Below are 19,323 nucleotides of genomic sequence, written 5' to 3' on the forward strand. Positions count from 1 at the left end.
CATTATCCCCTGGAGACATCACTGCTCTAAAGGACAGAGACCTCACAAGGGGACTTGATAAGCTAAGGACTATACTGTCTCCAGTCACCACTCAGGATGTGCAGTCCAGCAGGCCCAGGACTGGGGCAGGCACCACTTTCTTAGTGGAGTTAATCCCCCGACATTTGTACTTGAACACAGAGATGCTTATGCAGGGTGAGGGCTCTGGGAGAATGTGCTGGGGAGGCCAGCTTCAGCTCGGGGAGAGACCCCCTCCCGTGGAAATACAGGAAATACGTCAAAGGCACAGCTGCTAACAAACCCACTTTAATTGATAGTGCACACAAAGATCCGGGCAATGGGGGGTGACTGGATGGTAGCAGGCCACACGCCTATCTGGACAAGTACCTGGTGTGCTCTGAGGGTTGGTGCTGGGGAAGTAGGGCAGCTAGGGGACAGAAGCGGGTGATGGAGCAGCTGTGCTGAGCAGCAGGTGTTGAGGTGCGGACACAGGCGGGGCCAGGTCTTGACTGCAGTGTGCAGAGCTGGAACAGAGGTTTGTCTGGGAGTTCAGGATGATGTACACGGCATCCACAGGAACCCTCAGTAACAGCTCTGGGGGACCTGTGGGTAACACAGGCCAAAGCCCTGCAAGTCCCCAGACCTGGAAGCATCTCCAAGAGGGGGCACAGCATGGTATGTGTGGAAGGCCCAGGGCGGCCCTGCTTGCAGTATGACCTGGGGCTAATCACTCACCCTCTCTGGGCCTTTAGGAAATGCACTAGAGGATTACTATGGTTTCTTGTGACCCTTAGCATTGTTACTTTTTGTGTATGCATGAGTGCATGTATGTGCGCATACCACGGTGCACATGTGGAGGTCAGAATATAATTTATGGAAGTTAGTTCTCTCCTTCCACTTTGTGGGTCCTAGGACTCGAACTTGGGTGGAAAGGCTTGACAGCAGGCACCTTTAGTTACTGAGCCATCCCACCAGCCCAGATCAGTACTTTTTTTTTTTTTTTAAGGGAACAAAAGCACAAATGTATTTAAGAGCTGATGACAAGGGCCTTTGGTTTTCAGGATCACAGCCCCTTCCCCAAGCTGGGGTGAGAGGTACTCAGCACACCGAGCACTAGAAAAAGTCCCCCATGAGTCTTCCTGCCAACCTCTTCAGGGCTCAGCTCTGGCTCCCAGCTGCTCCTCCTCCAACAGCTGTGTACACAGATGGCAGTGGGGTACCCTGGGGTGGACAGTCATAGCTGGGGACATATGGGTCCTTTGCCTTCTTTGTTGCCCAGTATACAGGGGATCCAGCACTCAGGTGTTCAGTTGATGCTTGAGAAACACCAAGAAGGGGGCTCTATACAGAGCTCTGTCCTGAACTAGCTAGGGGGTGGGTAGGACTTGGGGAGTCATCCCTCCCAGCCCCAATTCTCCCCTCTTGGGAGTAGGAGAGGTGGCCTACCTGCCCACACTGTGCCAGTGTTTGCACGGCCCTATGTAGGGGCAGGCAGGAAGGGGGCCCCACCTGGAGCAGTGATCTCACCTGGGGAGCCTGGCCAACGATGGGTCACTGAACTCCTACAATACAAGGACTTCCTGTCTACTGCGAACATGACAGCAGCTTCAAAATAAGTGCCGTCACATGGAGGTGCCAGGGAGCAGGGCAGGGATAGAGTGGTCTGAGGGGCATGGCCACCCCAAACCACCCACACACACACACACACACACACACACACCACTGGCTCGATGTCTGGGCAGCAGGGGCCAAGTTAGAGGGTGGATGCACACAGCTGGGTGGGAGGGCAGGTGCTGAAGGCCCAGGAAGGGGGTCCCCCGCAGCATGGAGACCAAGCTGGTCCACGCTGAGGGAGCAGAGGCCGCCAAGTGCATCTGGCCGGGGCATCTGGCTCGAGTGTTTTCATCCTGTGACATGCCCAGGCAGCTCTGTTTGATGCAGGACTCCTGGCCTCTCTCTGGCATCCAAGTTCCTTCCACCCCAAGGACAGGGAAAGCTCTAACTAGGGTCTCTGATGTGAGTGTTGACACATCCCCAGCCTCTCCCCAGTCCTCCCACAAAGGAGCCACGTACACGAGGGAAGCAGCAAGGAGGCAGGATAACTAACAGGCAGGGCTTTGGGTCTCAGGGCCCTGTGGAATGCACGCAGCGGGCATCCACAGCCACCTCCCTTAAGGCACTGCCCGGGCCCCCTCCCCGACGTCCCTGCCCCTCACTGGATGCTGCATTTGTCCCTCTCTCGGGCCTGGCCCTCCCGGAGGACCTTGGCCTTGATGTACTTGAGGTCACTGTTGACGCTGGGACGGCGCGCAAAGGGCGAGACCATGCCGTAGGCACCTGAGTCCTTGGTGCGACGCATGCAGAAGGGTCGGGGGTGGAAGGCGTCACCGTACTGCACGGAGATCTTGCGGTGCAGTGCAGGGCTCATCTCGTGGGGCAGCTTGGCCATGCTGAACAGTACATAGAACATCTCATCCACGTTCGTGTTCTTCTTTGCTGACACCTCGAAGTAGGCACAGTTCTCATCCCCCGACACCAGCAGCTCCGCCTCAGTGGTGGGGACCTGGCGGCACAGCTCACTATGGTCGTTCTTGTTGCCACAGATTACCATGGGCAGCTCTGCCGCCTCCTTGGTCTTGTTCTTCAGGCAGGACTTGACCTCCAGGATCTGCTTTTGGAGACGCTTCACCTCGTCAAAGGACTCCCGGTTATCCAGGCTGAACACCAGGATGAAGACATCTCCTGGGGAGAGCAAGGCAGTCAGTGAGTGCCCCATGCAGATCCTGCGCCACCGAGCATGGTTTCCACCAGCTGCCACTTAGGAACCCAGCTAGCCCTGACTGGGCAACTCTTCAGAACGACTGTCAATGTCCCCACTTGCCAGAGTGGGAAGCTGAGGCTCAGAGAGACTAAATGTTTTAGTCAGAGGTTACACACAGCCGGGCCAGATAGGTCATTTCCCCTCGGGCTTCCTTGCAGGACTGGAGAAGGTCCAGTCAGCCCTATAGACTTGCACAGCTGATGTTAAAATGACTCTTATAGAGCGGGGCATGGTGGCACATGCCTTTAGTCCCAGCACTTGGGAGGCAGAGGCAGGAGGATTTCTGTGAGATTGAGACCAACCGGTTTCAACTGTGAGTTCCAGTCCAGAGAGCTACAGGGAGACCCTGCCTCAAAAAGACCAAAAATAAAAAATAAAAAATGAGTAGCTTTCAGAATTCTTGTGAACATGGGGGTAGAGCTGGTCTTGCTTAGTGCACATTCCCAGTCTGCACCAGCATCTCACCCCACAGTGGGAACTCAGCACACACTAGTGGCTCATGTTAGAGGATGCCTGTATCAACTGGGCCTGAGTTTGTGTCTTACCTTGACTTTGCAGCTGTGTGACCTTGAGGGAACTGGGGGTTATGCAAGCCCTGCACTCATCAACTTTCCCTCTTGCATCATGTGAATGAAGTCGCCTTGCAGGAGGGTGATTAGAGATAATGCACGCAGGGTGGCATGTGCTCTGCCATGTCAGACATCAATAATGCTCACAAGAACAGGCACCTGCTGGGAACAGGGCATTGAGCACACCTGCTGTCTCCTCAGTACCTCCTAACTCCACGGGGAGGATTTTATTACTTTCCTATTATAGATGAGCCGATTAAGGCTCAGAAAAGGGCAAGCAACCTGCCCAAGGTCACCCAGCTCAGAGCCAAGCCAAGACTCAACCTCATTTGGGCCTCACCTGGTCCATGCCTGGCACACAGGATATGCTGTTTCTAGAGCAAATCATGGGGTAAGTACAGGATCATGGCCTGTCATGCCCACACAACATCCACTGTAACCCACTGAGGGGGCCCTGAGTCTGACATACCTGGAAGGGTGGCAGGTATAGAAGCCTGTCTCTACCCCCATTTCCAGGTCAGTTACCACAGGGGTGGGAAGCTCAACCTCTAAGCCCCTCCCCCTTGCCTTTCCCTCAACTCTTAATCCCTACGTGCAGGTCTGAGAACACAGACTTATGGGTAGGGAGCAGGCCATGGGGTCCAGCCAGGGATCCCAGCTTCTGGCAGGATGGCTATTTCCTCTCTTCCTCTCTCTAGACTTCAGAACGATGCTGTTGATCCCCCACAGTGGTACACACCCAGGGTGAGCTGGGGACAGGGCTCAGGAGCACAGTATCCTTCCCAGTCCATCACGTGTCCCCTGGGGCCTTTCACATACTGGTCTTCAGTGAGGTTGGTGAGGGGCTGGGACAGTGGGAATGACACAGGGCTGTTTGAAAGGCACCATCAAGACCAACTCTGCCTGCCAACCACTCCTGCTCTGGCTGCCAAACCTCGTTCTGTCCCGTTAGGCTAATCCCAGCCCCTAAGGACTTACAGCCTCCAAGTGTTCAAATTTGAGACTGCAGATACCAGGCAAGTAGAGCCTGCCCGGCTGGCCAGCAGCTGCAGGGAGAGCTGGCAGGAATACGTGGCTCCAAGCATTTCCTGAGCCCAGCACCAGACTGGAAGATGAGGCCTGGCCTGGGCTGGGGATAGCGCAGAGCCACAGACAGATGTGCTCAGAATGGCAGTGTGAGGAAAACAGACAAAAGTGCACACCTTTGTGGGATATGGAATGAATGTCAATGTGCTAGTACTGGCTGGGGATGCGGTGGCCACTGCTACGGGGACAAAAGGGACTGGAATAAGAGGCATGATCCCAAGGCTGAGGCCTAATGACCAGCATCTGAGAGAAGGTATGTCCACATATTACCGGAATAATTGAAACGTAGCACTGAAATTCACATACTTCTCTCAGTGGACATCCAGTCTCCTCCCAGACAGGAGCTGCCAGCTATGTGACCCCCGACATGAGCAGGGAGACACCCACAAACTTTCCTGTCCTCACAGCCACCCAGGGAACAAAGTCATACCAACACTGACAAGTGACACCACTCAGCTACAGAGACAGGGCTAGGACTGGAACTCAGACCCACTCTGAATTCCTCTCTGGTGGGGACCCTGAGAGCAGCCTGGGTCAGAGAGAGTGGCCTGAGGAGGAAACCCCGTGGTTGAGGGGAGCCTACTGTAAACCTATCTCAGTCCAAGTGTGGCAAGAAGGGTGGGCATGGCGTGGGGTTCTTGCTGTGGAAGTGTCTCGATGTGGAGATAGGGTTTTTTCACTGTTATTGTGTGTGTGTGCACGCGCGCATGTGTGCTCACACGCGTGCACACATGCGCCAGTGAGAGGCCATCCTCTGGTGCTGTTCCTCAGCCACCATCCACCTTGTTTTTTGAGACAGTCTCTCGCTGACTGGGAGCTTGTCGATTAGACTGGGCTGGCTGACCAGCAAGCCCCAAGGATTCCCGTCTCTGCCTCCCCAGTGCTAGGATTACAGGCACACGCCATTACATCTGGTTTTTTGTGGGGATGTCAGAACTCAAACTCAGATTCTCATACTTATATAGCATGCACTTTCCCGACTGAGTCATCTCTTGGGGGCTGTTCTCCTGATGGCTACAGTCTTTCCCTTATCTCTTTTTAGCGATGAGAGGGACATGGCTATAGCCCACAGTGGGCACACTAGAGACCGGCTCAGTGGAAGACCAGTGTTTACAAGGCACTCACTTTCGGCTGAGGAAGCCCTTTGATTTTAGTGCAGCTCACACAGACATAAAGTCACTCACCTCCCGGGTTTGCCAAAACCAGGAGGCAGCAGAACCTGCATCCGGCTGGCCCCAGGGAGCAGGACTTGGGAGCCTGCCCTCTTAGCTGTCACACTGACTGGTCTCAAGGAATAAAATGACAGCCAGCACCAGATCACCAGGAGGCCCCTGATGACCCACAATCCTGTCCTCCTCCACACACTGTGGAGGTCACAGGGTGGGCAGCTCAGTAGCAATCATCTGGAGGAAGTTACTTACTTGATCCTTCTGCTTCAGTTTCCCCTGAAGCAGACAAACACCTATCTCCTAGGCGAGTTGTGAAGGTTAAACAAACACATGCCAAACTCTAAGTGAGGGACCTTGGAAAGTGTCAGCCATTGCTGTTCCTGATCTAGAAGCTGTGAGCCAAGGAGCAATTGCCCTGAATACGCGCTCCTCCCGTCTCGGGTGGACAGGAGTGCAGGTCAGCTGTCCTGTCCCTGTCATTGCCTCTCCCACAGCTTGTGACTCACCTGTGAGGATGGACAGCCGGCGCATGGCAGGGAACGGGTGGTTGCCAGAGGTGTCCAGGATGTCCAGCTGGTACATGTCCCCACGGATGTTGTATACCTTGCGGTGGAAGTCCTCAATGGTGGGCGTGTACTGGTCTTCGAAGCGGCCATTGAGAAAGCGAGAGACGATGGAGCTCTTGCCCACTCGGGAGGCACCCAGCACCACCATGCGGTAGGAGTTCTTGGCAGGCACGCTGAGCGTGCAGTTCCCGGTGGACAAGGTCTTCATCATGGCTCGGGGCTGTGACAGAAGTGAGGGGAGCAGCGTCAGGGGACCCCTTGCCTCTGCCTTCCCTCTGCCTGTGGCCCTAAGTCTTGGCTTCCTGGCTGAGATTCTTTAGGGACCTTAGAGTTGGAGTCACTCCCTCTCTCATTCACTCATTCAATTACAGCCTCCGACTTTTTCCCTTCTTGATCACTGGTTTGCTTACCTGTCCTTACTTGAGCACAGGACAAACTGTGGGGTTACAATCATGCTTTATGAGGACTGCTCACCTGGGGCAGGGAGCTTCACCTCTGAGCGCTATTCCCCAGCTCCTCAGGGGTCCTCAGCTGAAATTGCTAAAGTGATAACTGCCACTAGGGGGCAGCCTTCCCTTGGAGTGCACACTCCCCACCCCTCATCTGCCCTGGAGCCAGAGTCTGGAACAGGCTCAGTTCTCAGTCTGCATTTCTTAAACCCAAGGGTGCCATGGCTCTGCAGCCCTCCTAGGAAGGAGGGAAGGGCCTACCTAGTCCAGGCCACCTCCCTGCCAAGGCCTCAGCTGCCTCCCAGAATCCACCCTGGACCCAAAGTTTGCCTCAGGACACCAGTTGCGTGTGCTCTGCTCAGGAACTTTTTCCTTCCTGCAAACTGAGCTTAAGGTGGTGGTGGGAGAGGCGGGGGGGGGGCGATGGGGGAGTTAGCTCAAGTTTCTTCATGACGTCAAGGGCTGAGGTTCTGAGGAAAACCTAGAACTTTCTATAGGAGCCTGTAGCCTCATAGAGAGGTAAAGCAGACCCAGGCTCCAGATGCTCAGCGGAGATATGCAAATTGCCCCTATAGGCTCCTACAGGCTTACCAGAAGGCTGTTCTCAGCCTCTGCTATCTAGGCACCCTAGGGTCCCCAGGACTAGGTCAGCCTGAGCTCTGTTTCCACGCCTGTGCTCCTGACAGCCCTCCCTAGAACACCCCCACTTCCTTCTCACTACAAGGGTTGGCCCAAATACCACCATCTAAAGATGTCCCTGATCCTTTCTTCCCAGTGAGGCCCCTACCCTCACCCCACACACATACACAGGAGAGCCTGCTAACCCCAGAACTGAAATGGATACAGGCCTGCTGAAACACTGGTGCCCATGGCTGGCCACTGCAAGCTGTGCAGGCTGGGCTCTGTACAAAGTATGCCCTGGGGAGGCAAGTGGGGGCTGCATCCCAGAGCAGGGGGTGCCTCGTGTAGCTTGTCTGTTCAGAACAGACCCTGTTCCTCAATTCACACAAAGATGCTACAAACTAAGACTCAGGCCCACAGCCTCCTGGGCCCTCTCTGTGCACTCCCTGACATTGTTCTTAGCCTGTCATGGGGCCAGGGTTTGAGCTGGCCACTAGTGGGAGGGGGGTGACATCCTGGGTCAAGTCTCCTGGTACATGTTCCACTCTGCTCAAGCCTGCGTGCCCGAGGCCCTGTGCGGTGACCCGCTCTCACAAATACCTTTCATAAAAGCCCTGCTTGGTAGCCTTTGTTCATTTCCATGGCGTAAACGCTCCCAGCCTCCAGCCCACAACATGACCTCCAAGAATGAATGGCAGAGATACACACAATGGGCCGGCTCAGCACACTGCAGACCCCAGGTCTGGCACTGGAATGATGGCTCCCAGGCCAAGCCTAGGCGTGTGCCAAGTTGTGCTAAGTATAGAACAATAATGCCTCTGACATTTGCCTTGCAGTTAATATATGTCACCATGCTCTAAGTGCCAGGCATACACCTGCTCCATCCCTCAGTGACCAGCAAGGTAGGTGGTGAGGACACCAAGAAATCTGAGAGAGGCTGAGGTGCTGGCAGGGAGGACTTGCCCAGGCTGTCTGCCCTGTGCAGTGGGGAGCACCTCCCATCGTACACCCGCTTTTCAGCCCAGGTCACTATGGGCCTTGGCAACTGCCCACTGGGTTCCTGAGGGAGGCTGGTAAAGCTCAGAGCCCCAAGGCCCCCACATCTCCACTGAACTCACACCTAAAGCAAGCTTTGTGTCTGTCCCATGCAGCTGCACACCATGTACACAGCAGGTGCTCAATAAATGATCCCTGAAGGAGTGAGCTTGAGAATGACTCTGCCTTTAGTCCTGCTAAAGGTCCCCAAGTGTGACTGTGGACTCATGAGGAGAGGTGAGGTTGTAAGACCAAGGGCAGTAAGCACTCATCCCCTAGGCTGGGCATTCCACCCAGTCCTTCTGCAGGAAGGGGGCCATCCTTTTGCAGGAAGGCTGGTGGCCACGTCTCTCTGATGGAGGGCAAGGAGGGAGTCAGGAGTCTCTAGGGATGGGGGTCTGTGTCCATCACCTCCTGACCCCAGCCTTCAGTCCAGGCTTCCCAAAACAGATGAGCTGTTATTGGGAATGAGAGAAGTGAGGGAGTCAGGGCAGTCAGGGAGGCAGGGAGGCAGAGGAGGCAGGGAATTAGAAATAAGAGACAGATGATCAGAGAGGGGTGGGGAAAAGAGGGCCCAAGGGCTGACAGAGACCAAGACTTCACATGGCCTTAGACACGTGGAGCTGTGTGAGGTGCCCGGATACCTGGCATCAGGTGACAGGGCTTCTGTGGCTCCACCCCCATGGGAAGTACTGAGGGAGGCCTTAGGGCCTGCCTGCCTTGTTCCATTCCCAGCCAGACTGACTCTAGAGTGAGAAGACGGTCCGAAACTTCCTCAGGAGGTTAGTATCCAACCTCAGCATCCCAGAGAAGAGACTGAAGGGAAGAGGGTGCAGAATGGAAACACTGAGCTGCTGCTGGAAGACAGGACTGAGGCTGTCCCCTGGGACAGCACCCACCATTCACAGGCACCCACCATGGAGGCTGGCTGTGCCTTATTCTTATGAGGCATCCCACGCAGGGGACTGATGGGGACTGTGGTGCTCAGAGAGGTTGGGTTGCTTGCCCCGTTCAACACAGCAGATGCTTGGCTACAAAACCTGGGTTCTTACCTCTCCAAAAAGCCACCCCTACCTCTCTACCGGCCCAAACTGGAATCTTTTCCAAACAGCTCTGACTCAGTGAAACCCCAGCTGGCACAGGGCAGGGAATGACCCTGAGGTCCACACAACTGTCCCCTTCCCTCTTTCCCTCCAGGCAGCTTGGGTGGGCACCCTGCCCAGGACTCTCCACAGGCCCCAGGCAGCCAGCTGGTGGGCAGTGCAGCTGTGGGTCACTCACCTTCCCTCTTCCCTGGCATCCAGTGTCTGCTGGATGCTGGGCAGATCAGATGGGCAAGAACAACAGGGATGGGAGGAGCTGAGGCCCTGGGGTATACCCCAGAGCCTGGGTGACAACACGATCCTGCTGTGCACACCCAGCCTCTTTGGACACACAAGCTGCAGTCCTCAGTCTCCACCCCCACACTACAGGGAATCCTTCTGGGGTTTCACAAAGCCACCCTCTATCCTGGGCAGCTCAGGAGGAAAGCAGGCACCATCAGGTTCTGGCTGACCAGTTCTGCCTCACATTGCCCTAGCAACTCCTTCGAACTGGCCTGCCTGGCTCAGTTTACCCCTCTGTTAAACATCAAGGTAGAAACAAACCCCAGCACCCCCTGGAGCAGTGCAGGCTGCTGCTGGTCAGGCACCCAGAAGCCTTAACAACACAGGGCTCTTTCCTTTGGAGCAGTCTCTCTGGGCAACTGTGGGCCATCTGGTTGCTTCAGGGGCAGTGAGACTGGAGAGAGGGCAGAAGACTTGGAAAGACCCTATTTTGTCCTTCTGAGGCTTAGTGGGATCAGAGCTAGCCACTGTTCTCCAGCCTTATCCCAGTTCTAAGGAGGTCCTGAGCAACTACACCCTTCCTCATGTTCCCTGGCCTCGTGGCAGAGGTGGGCAGGAGAACCAGGCTCAGAGGCCAGGCTTACTCTGGCCAGCCGAGTCCAGGAAACCCTTCCTGGCAAGGGAATCTTACAGGAAACCCTCCAAAAGCTCAGAGGACTCTGGGTGGGGAAAAGATCCTAGATCTTTCTCCCCATAGGAGGTCCTGCCAGGCGAGGAGGTTGTGTTTAGGGAAGGTAAGTGCCTCTTCCTCTCTGTGCTTTGGTTTCCCTCTTTTAAAATAGACTGGCTCGTGATCTACAGGAAAGCTCCCTGAGGCCAATGGAGCAGATAGACGGTCTTCCCTGGGTTGTGGACCGGGGCTAGCCACCACACTGATGCAGGCCAGGCTCGCGGAGAGCTTAATTCTCCCTGCGTAAAGCCGCGGCCGACCCTGGCACACAGTAGGTACGCAGTCAGTGTAAGTTCCCCTGGTCGTGAAACGCAAGCGTCACGGAGCTGGCATGCTCCCGCGCACCGGCGGCCCCACTCCACCCAGCTAGCTTCCCGCTTCCATTGGGGTGTTTCTCCTACCTGGGATCGGCGGGCTGGGCCCCGGGCGCGGCTCGGAGGACTGCCTGGAAGCGCCTGGAGGTGCGGGGAACTGCCTGCCGCTCCCGCCGCCGAGTCTCCCCGCGTCTGCGGCGGCTCCGGGGTCACTGCGCACGGATCCTCCCGCGCGCTACGCCCCGAGCCGGGCTGGGCGCGGCCGGGAAAAGAGGCGCGCGGAGCCGGGGCCCCATGGGTGGGCTCCGAGGGCTCGGCGGGGCCTGGGTGCTGGGCGGGCTCCGGCTCGCCACCGCCGGCCCTGCCCTGCCCCGACACGGGGGACTCTGGTTGAGCCAGGTGCCCGGAGGCTTGAGAACGTCTGATGCGGGGTGTCCCCGCCTGGGGCTCCGCGCTGGGGGTGGAGAAGGGCGGTAGGATGAAGAAGCGGACCCTGGAGACTCCGGGGGGTGCGCGCCGGGCCACCTACGCTACCTTCTCCCCCGGTCCCAAATGGATGTCTGGGTGCGGGGTGGAGGGGCTTCTCCGGCTGCCCGCAGCTCCGCAGCTCGACCCGCGCGAGAGGCACAGCTGCTCACTCCTAGCCAGGCGCCGCAAGCTCCGCTCCGCTGCGCGCGTGTGGGAGGGAGCCTTGAACGCCGCCCCGACGCTCCGCAGCTCCAAGTTCGCCCCGAGCCGACGCCACCCCGCACTGCACCTCCCCTCCCCAGGGGAGGAGAAGTTTCTTGGTGGCCGGCTCCGCCCTCTGCCTCTCCCGCAGGCCAACGTGCGGCTGTGCAGGGTGAGCTCACGGGGTCCTCCCCTTCCCTGACCACACGCGCCCCCCCGGCCGCCGCTGCGTCCCGCGCCCACCTGCCCAGGCGCCCGCCAGCCGCGCGCCAACCGATCCTACTGCAGGGCGCCCGCGTCTGGCCCCCCGCGCCCCGCCCCCGCTGAGCTCGACCAATCAGCAGCCGGTCCCGGTGGCCGGCCCCGCCCCTCCCGCGCCCCTCCGGAGCGCTGCAGTCTGTAGCTCCGCGTGCCCCGACGCGTGGGGCCGGGGCCGCCGAGGGATGGCCGGAGAGTTCGGCCGCGCGCACCGTGACCGGAAGGCGGTACGACACGAGCCCGCGAGGCTGACGAATGCTCACGCACCTGTCCGCATGCCATCCCCGGCCGCGGGGACCCCCCCCCCTGTGCCCTCGTGGGTGTCCGCCGGGAGCTGTCGTTTCCTTCCCGCGGGGCACATGGGTGGCTCACGTGCAGCCACCTGGACCCCGAGTCACCTTGGCCTAGAGATGCAACCCCCGAGAGCACTGTCGGGGGAGTTCTACCCAGGCCTCGGATGTCCTGGGACACTGGCTCTCCGGGCCTGGGATGGAGCCCGAACTGTGCCATGTTAGGGAGCGCTTTGAACCAAACCAGACATCAGGCGTTCTGACGTTTCCACAGGCCACTTGTTACTTAATGTTTTAATCCTAGACCCAACAACTCATTAACACTTGTTCCTTACATGGGAAGCCCGTGTCCCCCGCCATAAATAGAAAGTTAAGTATAAAAAAATCCCGTGAAAACAAAGCAAGGCCTTTGTGGAGTCCAACTGGAGTCCGCCTGCCCCTCATTAGGGGAGGTGGATAAGGCCTGAAGGGGCTCAAGATCCATTTTGTCCTGGAGGGAGATGGGAAATATCCACCCTGGAAGAATGGATACTGTGTCCCTCCCTTCCTGGGCTATGGGTGTCTCCATTGTACCCCAGGCTCCGAGTGGGTGAGGAGTGGGCTCTTGTCTGCACGACAGAGAGAAGGATCTGGGTGAGAGATCTGTGTTCGCTCCGGTCTCTGTTGCCACCCAAATATTTCACCCTATATTTCAGAGAAATCTCCAGACCTTACTTATTTCATCTGTAAAGTGGGCATCATACCGTCAAGTTCACAGAGTGACAAAGTCACGAACATGGCCTTGGATTTGTAGTATAAAGTGGTCTGTTCCATCTAGCCTTAGATCATCTTGACATTTCCCAGGGAGAATCAACAGGTAAGGACTGGGATAGAGGAACCCCATGTTTAAGACATGTGTAGGCCTCAGAGGGACTAAGTAAGGGACATGCTCAGGATCAACAGCAGGCAAGCAACAGGATCCCAGCCTGATGCCCATTCTAGGAACTGGCTTCCCACTGAGCTTGAACAGAGCCTGTGAGCTTGGCAGCGGGAGGCAGGCAGGATGGCACTCCAGCCAGAAGGCTAGGGTCAGAAGGACTCAGGCCACTGGGCCAGCTCCCCACCCTCCTGTAGAGAAAGTGGCAGGCAGCCAACTCCCGGCTGGCGCACGAACCCAGGACTTGGGCTCTTAGCCCAGTCCTCCACCCTGAGTGGGTCACGCCCCACTAACCAGATCCAACAGTGCAGGCCCTGCACGTCGCGTTGGATTGCCCTAGTAAACCCACCTGGCCCTGCTTCTGCCTGGTGTAAAATGGCTCAGTCAACAAGCAGGTACACAGAAACTATCCACTTCATGTGGCCACAGTGCCCTGCCCACATGTACCCATTTACCTATCCTCCCATGCACCCAGGTGTCTCCATATGGACCACTTGTTATGGCACCTCCCTCTTACTGGCCTACCTGTGGTCCCCATCCCCCATAAGCCATGATCCCCTTAAACCATTTTTTTTTTTTTTTTTGAGACAAGGTTTCCCTGTAGCCCCAGCTGGCCTGGAACTTGCTATGATGTAGACCAGGCTGGCCTTGATCTCACAGAGATCCAACCATCTGTCTCTGTCTCCCAAGAGTACTGGGATTAAAGGCATGTGCCACCATGCCCAGCTCTTAAAACCTTTTCTTAAATATTTTATTATTTTTATTTGAGGTGTATGAGTGTTTTCCTGCATGCATTTAAGTACACCTGTGCATGTGATGCCTGCAGAGGGCATTGGATTCCCTGGAACTGGAGTTACCAATGGTTGTTAGTCACCATGTGGGTGCTGGGAACGGAACGTAGGTGCTCTGTAAGAGCAGCCAGTGCTCTTAACCTTTGAGCCATCTCTCCAGCTCCCATTAAACCTTTTCTTAAAGTGCTACCCTTGCTCAGAGATGTTCAACAGCTCCCATTACTGGAGATATAAAAATCTGTCAGTCTGTGGGAAATAAAATGACTTCCAGGTCCCCAAAGGAGTCGAACTTCCCTGCTCCAGGCTTTGTGTACACGGTTCCCTCCGTCTCTATTTCACCTGGTTGAACACATCCTTCACAGCTGACTCCTGACTGTCCTAGCATTACAATGGTGTGAATCTGCTGCTCCTCTCAGACCCACCCCTATCAATGCCTGGTTCTTTAAACCTCATTTCTTTGTCTATAAAGTGGGTGTTACAACAGTAGTAACCTCGAGAGGCACTGGATTAAAATAAACCATAGAGTGGCCTGCGCCCCTGATTTCCTCTGTATTCCGTGTCTACTCTTGCCTCACATTTTGGACACATGCTTCATCGCTCTGTGTGCGTGTGAGCACCTGGAAGTGGAGACCGGGCCTGATTCATCTCTACTCCACATGGTTAAGGGCCGATCTTGTTCGCTGGTTTTTAATAAATACTTACTGAATTTAGCTCAGCTGGATGCACAAGTTCTCCTCGGAGACTAAGGGAAGGGGGTTGGGGAACACACAGGGAGAGGCAGTTTCATTTAGTCCTCCCAACAGCCTCACTTACAGAAAGGGGAAACTGAGGCTTCAGGACGCCCGTTCCAGACCAGTAGCTGATAAGAGGTTGAGTTGGGATCTGAGATAAACATCCCCAAAGGGAAATAAGTCATGGATCAACTGTGCCATGCTCTCCCAACTGCTTTTCTAAAACACTGCTCCTAATCCAGGCATACCATCTTGGGGAACTTTAAAAGAAAGCAGCGCTCAGGCACCAGCTCCGGACCGCTGATTTTACTGCTCTGGCATTGGGCCTGGGCAGATTCCCCCAGCGATCCCAGCCAGCAGCCAGATTTTCGGGAGCAGCAGTCTCTGGATCAGCCTTGCTGGAGATGCAGAATCTAGCCCCACCCACAGGCCCACAGTGAGGCTCCGCCCCCCCGCCCCCCCCCCACCCAGTGGTCTTGGACACATGCCCGAGCCTGAGACTCTCTGGCCAAGAGTAGAGTCACATGGCCCAGCCTTCTAGTTTTGCAAAGATCTGGTTTGTGGTTTGAGCAAAGCCTCAAACACAGGGCTGAACTCCCTGCACAGTGCTCTCTCCTGACTGGGCAGAAGGGTCAGCTTTGAACTTGGGCAGAGGTAGATGTGTCACCAGCTGCCCCAGCTTGACTGGAACAGACTGACTAGAGAGGCACCAGGTCGGATGCCATCTGGACGAGAGCAGCTGGCTGAGTGGACTCACTATGCTTGGCCTCAGGGTAGAGTAGCGAGGAGGCAGGAATGCTCTGCACTAGGGTCGGCAGGAACACTTTGTGCCCTTTCCTCACCTGACCACTTTCATCCTTGCTAACTGAACAGGAACTCTCCCTGGCTCCTACCCACACTGCCCTATGAGCCTCATGTTCCCTACAAACCCCAACTTAGTCAGGAGGCTGCCAGTTAGGCAGAGCATTGCTGTGTGGCCCTTGAGTCAGGTACTTAACTTCTCTGTTCCTTGTTTCCCAGCACTTTTGCTCCTCGTTGCCTGTGTGGTCTTGTGCTCCCTGAGCCCTCCTGAGTCCTCTTTATTCTCAAGAGCCAGGTGTGGTAGGAAAGGCACAGACTTGGTCACCTAAATTCAGGCTCTTGCCTTTCTTCCTGTCTTGGCCTTGGCAAGCTAGTTCTCTCTGCACCTCGATGGCCCCATCTGTCAAATGAACACTCATTCATTCCATCCCTCAGTCAATCAACAAACACACTGGACTGGACTAGCTGCCAAGCAGCAGTTCAGAAAATGTGACCCAGCTCTGAGAGCCCATAGTCTAGCAGAGAGCCTGGGATCTCTGGAAGGCCTTGGAACTCCCAAGACTAGAGGCAGGGGACAGGACCTACAAACGTTGGAAGAGAAAGAATGGCCTGTTTGAAAAAGCAAAACACTCCCATGTTGAGTGGGAAGCAGAGAATACAAAATGAGCCTCTGGGAAAAGCAGAAGGAAGACATGCCCAGCACACAGTACTCGGTACACAGTAGGTACTCAATAAATGAGTAGTCCTTCCCTGATCCAAGGGCTGAACCCCCAGCCCAAGCTTGACAGAGCGTTGTGGACCATGGGGAACCTGTTCCTCTCTTGCAGCATACACAGAGGGCTCACTGCCCCAAACGCTGGCTGCCGAGCAGAGATGGAGGCTTACCAGTGACCCCACATCTGCCAGAAATAGAATCCAATGTTCCTGGAAGCTAATAACCACTGCCTTGCTTTATTTTCTTTCCTTTAGTGGTCTCCTGCTGCTGGGGTTGTGTGAAGAAGAGGAGGCACTGGGGAAGTGAGGTAGAGGCAGAGGAGCCCTGTGGAGCCCCATGCAAGAACAGCCTGGCAGAACACACCAAACATGGGCATGCCGCCCTGAGGCTGAGCCCAGGTGGGTTTACGGCAGTTCACAGCATGATCCCACCACTTACTGTGGAAGTTCATCTGCAGATATGGCCACCTATCCACGGTGCCTCTGGTGGGGAGCTGGAGCTGATTTCCTCTGCCCCGGAGCCCTGGAGGCCACAGGACTTGTATTGACCAGTAGATATGGAAGAAACAAGGTCGCCCTTCAGAGACCCTGGAGTCCTGAATCCAGCTACTACCATGTAAGCAAGCGACCTGTCCTACTGGAGGGAAAGATTGCATCATGAGAAAGAACTCAGGGAGAAGGGCTGACTTCTTCCAGAACCTTCCAGACAGCAGATGAATACAGTCATGTGTGTTCAGCCATGATGGTGTAGAGTGGGAGCCTCGTCTCCTCCACTATGGAATGGAGGAAACACAGAAAATGCTGCTGTTTAAGCTGTAATTTTGAAGAATGGTTTGTGCTATGATTTGAAGTCCCCTAAAGGCCCATGTATTGAAGGCTCGGTTCCCAGAGTGCCACTCCTGGGAGGTGGTAGAGCCTCCGGGAGATGGGACCATACGGCGGGACCTTATGGAAAGTCCTGAGGGGATTGTGGGAGCGTGGCTAGAATTCTGACTTGTGACATAACCACTTTGCTCTTTGGGGCACCCTTTCTGCTATGTCCTGCCCTTGCTGGAGAATCAAAGCCATAGGACCGCCAGTCTTGGACTGGAACCTCCAAAACTGTGAGCTAAGTAAACCTTTTCCCTTTATAAGTTCATGCCTCAGGTGCTTCATGACTGTAGCACAAGACTGACTAATATAATTTTACACCACCAGAGACAACAGGAGTATGTCTATTTGTACTCTATCTTACAGCCAATCTTCCACTGGGACCACAGTGTCTGCCACATGGATGGGTTCACCAAACAGCACGTTTCCTCCCATGCAGAGAACAGTGGAGCTAAGTGACTCTACAGAGGTGTCCCGGCAGCCCCATAGGGCTTTACCCAGTGCCAGCCACAGACATCTGGAGTCCTTATTTTTCACAACAAGTCTCTAGTATTTCATATCAGCTCTGCCTTGGAAGAGCCGTAGGGTGCCCTTGGCCTCTCCACTCAACTCCCTCCTTGCCCCACCCCCAACAAGCCCTGTGAGCCTTTCCCACCACACTCGGCATCTCCCAATCCTGGCTGGATTTGGGAGAAGTTGTATAAGGCCCATGGGATTCTGCTTGTCTTCCAGAATATTCTTAGCATATGTTCTAAGCAGAGACGTGAGGCCTGACAGATTTTTCAGAAGCTGCAAAACCCAGAAGCAGTTCTTTGACTGATGTTCACAACTGTCTATGACATGGAGGGGGTGGGATATGGGATGGGGGTGGAGGGTACCCTATCACAGGAACAACTGGGGACTTCCTTGGAAGCTGGTAGCCTCCACCCTGTCCCAGAAGTGGCACACCCCCATATGGGGGTGGGACCAGGCCACAGAAAAACTGCCCATTGGGGTGAAGCGAATGTGCTAGGCCTGGACAGCCTCAGAAGAGCTCCAGGCCCAAGATCCTGCTCCCGGCTCCTGGGGGAGTTTCGTCACAAGCCACCTTCTCCCTGGCTTGGGCTCGGGCTCCAGCCCCATAGCACCTGCCTCCAGGAACAGTTTGGTAGCTGAGCAGCTGGTGAACAAATTTGGTGAGAGAGTGAGGAGACAGTTGGTAGTGAAAAGTAGATGTGTGAGAGGGTGAATGGATGTGTGGGAATCAGTGAGTAGCTATGGCCGGTTTTGCCCACAAGGCCATGGGCCTCATCTGGGCCATAGCATGGGTCTGACAGGGAACAGGGCCAGCTCACCCTGCGGGAGATGTCTCCTCTTTCCATTCAAGACTATACCTGTTACGTTAGAGTCATTTAACATCCAGATGCAGAAACCCAAAATAATAACAGTGGAGTAGGTCTGAGAGCTCATTCTAACTCAGGTAAATGAGTATTGGAGGTGAGGGGCCAGCATTGCACAGTGTCAGATACCAGCCTCTGGCTGGATGTGCTGTAACCCCAGCATGAGGGAAACTGAGGCAGGAGGATAATGAATTCAAGGCCTGCCTGGGCTGTACAGGGAGTGCTAGGCCAACCTCAGAAACCTTAGGGAGATTGTCTCAGAGAGAGAGACAGAGACAGAGAAAGAGACAGAGACAGAAAGGTTTCTGTTTCATATCCCCAGGTGTGGCCTCATTCTCCTGGTCCAAAATGGCTGCTCATCATTTCACAATCTAATAAACAGAAGAAAGGACAGAATGGCACATTCTTCCTCCGAGGATAATTCCTGGAAGTTATCCAGAACTGAGTCACATGATCACACCAGGCTGCGAGGGAAGCTGGGAAAGGTGACCCCCTATTCCGAGTGGCCCTGTGCCCAGCTAAATGTAGGGGTCTTCTGTGAAGGAAACTGATATTGGAGCCACTCATTAGACTGCCCCAGGGCTAAGGTAATCATCTCTCCTGGAGTCCTCCCAGTGACACTTTTGTGAGCTTCTCCAGGACAGGTGCTTGTCACCTTGTGTGTATTCAGATTCCATAGTGGGGTCTGGAGGGTAGCAGGTGCTCACTTATTCATACATATGATCACAGGCTGTGTGGTATGTACGTGTTCATGTAGGCATGTGCAGGTGTGCATTTGGGTGTGCATGCATGTGTGTTTGGAGAAGTTGACATCGGCTGTTTTCCTCTATTGCTCTCTACTTTCCACCTTAGTTTTTGAGAGAGTCTCTCACTGAACCTGGAACTCACCAACTGGCCAGACTGACCAATAAATTCCAGGGATAGTTTCCCCAGTGCCAGAGTTACACGCAAGTGCAGCCATGTGTCCAGCTTTTTTATGTAGGTTCTAGGGAATCGAATGCGAGTCTTTATGCTTGTGTGACAGCCACTTGACCAACTGAGCCATCTCACCAGTCCTTTGAGCCACTTTCTTCATCTCCAACCTCAGGGTGGCACCAGCTCTGGCCTCTCTGCTCTGCCAACTAAATGCAACAGACCCGTGGGAGTCAAGTAAAGCACTTACACAGGGGGATGCTCAGGACTACTGCTATTTTCACAACACTGCATTCAGACAGCTTCC

General features: G+C 55.2%; 1 protein-coding gene across 1 annotated transcript; it reads right to left on the bottom strand.

Annotated features, from left to right (window-relative positions):
• Positions 1-290: 290 nt before the first annotated feature.
• Rasd2 (RASD family member 2) lies at positions 291-11,356 on the bottom strand. The gene is made up of 3 exons (XM_008843089.2): positions 10,773-11,356; positions 6,152-6,431; positions 291-2,742 (listed from the first exon to the last, which is right to left on the bottom strand). Exons 2-3 carry the CDS (start codon positions 6,420-6,422, stop codon positions 2,213-2,215), a joined length of 801 nt encoding a protein of 266 aa, XP_008841311.1. The 5' UTR covers positions 6,423-6,431; positions 10,773-11,356; the 3' UTR covers positions 291-2,212.
• Positions 11,357-19,323: the final 7,967 nt, after the last annotated feature.

The sequence above is a fragment of the Nannospalax galili genome, unplaced genomic scaffold (assembly GCF_000622305.1).
Source record: "Nannospalax galili isolate Female #2095 unplaced genomic scaffold, S.galili_v1.0 scaffold39, whole genome shotgun sequence".
Taxonomy (NCBI): Eukaryota; Metazoa; Chordata; class Mammalia; order Rodentia; family Spalacidae; genus Nannospalax; species Nannospalax galili.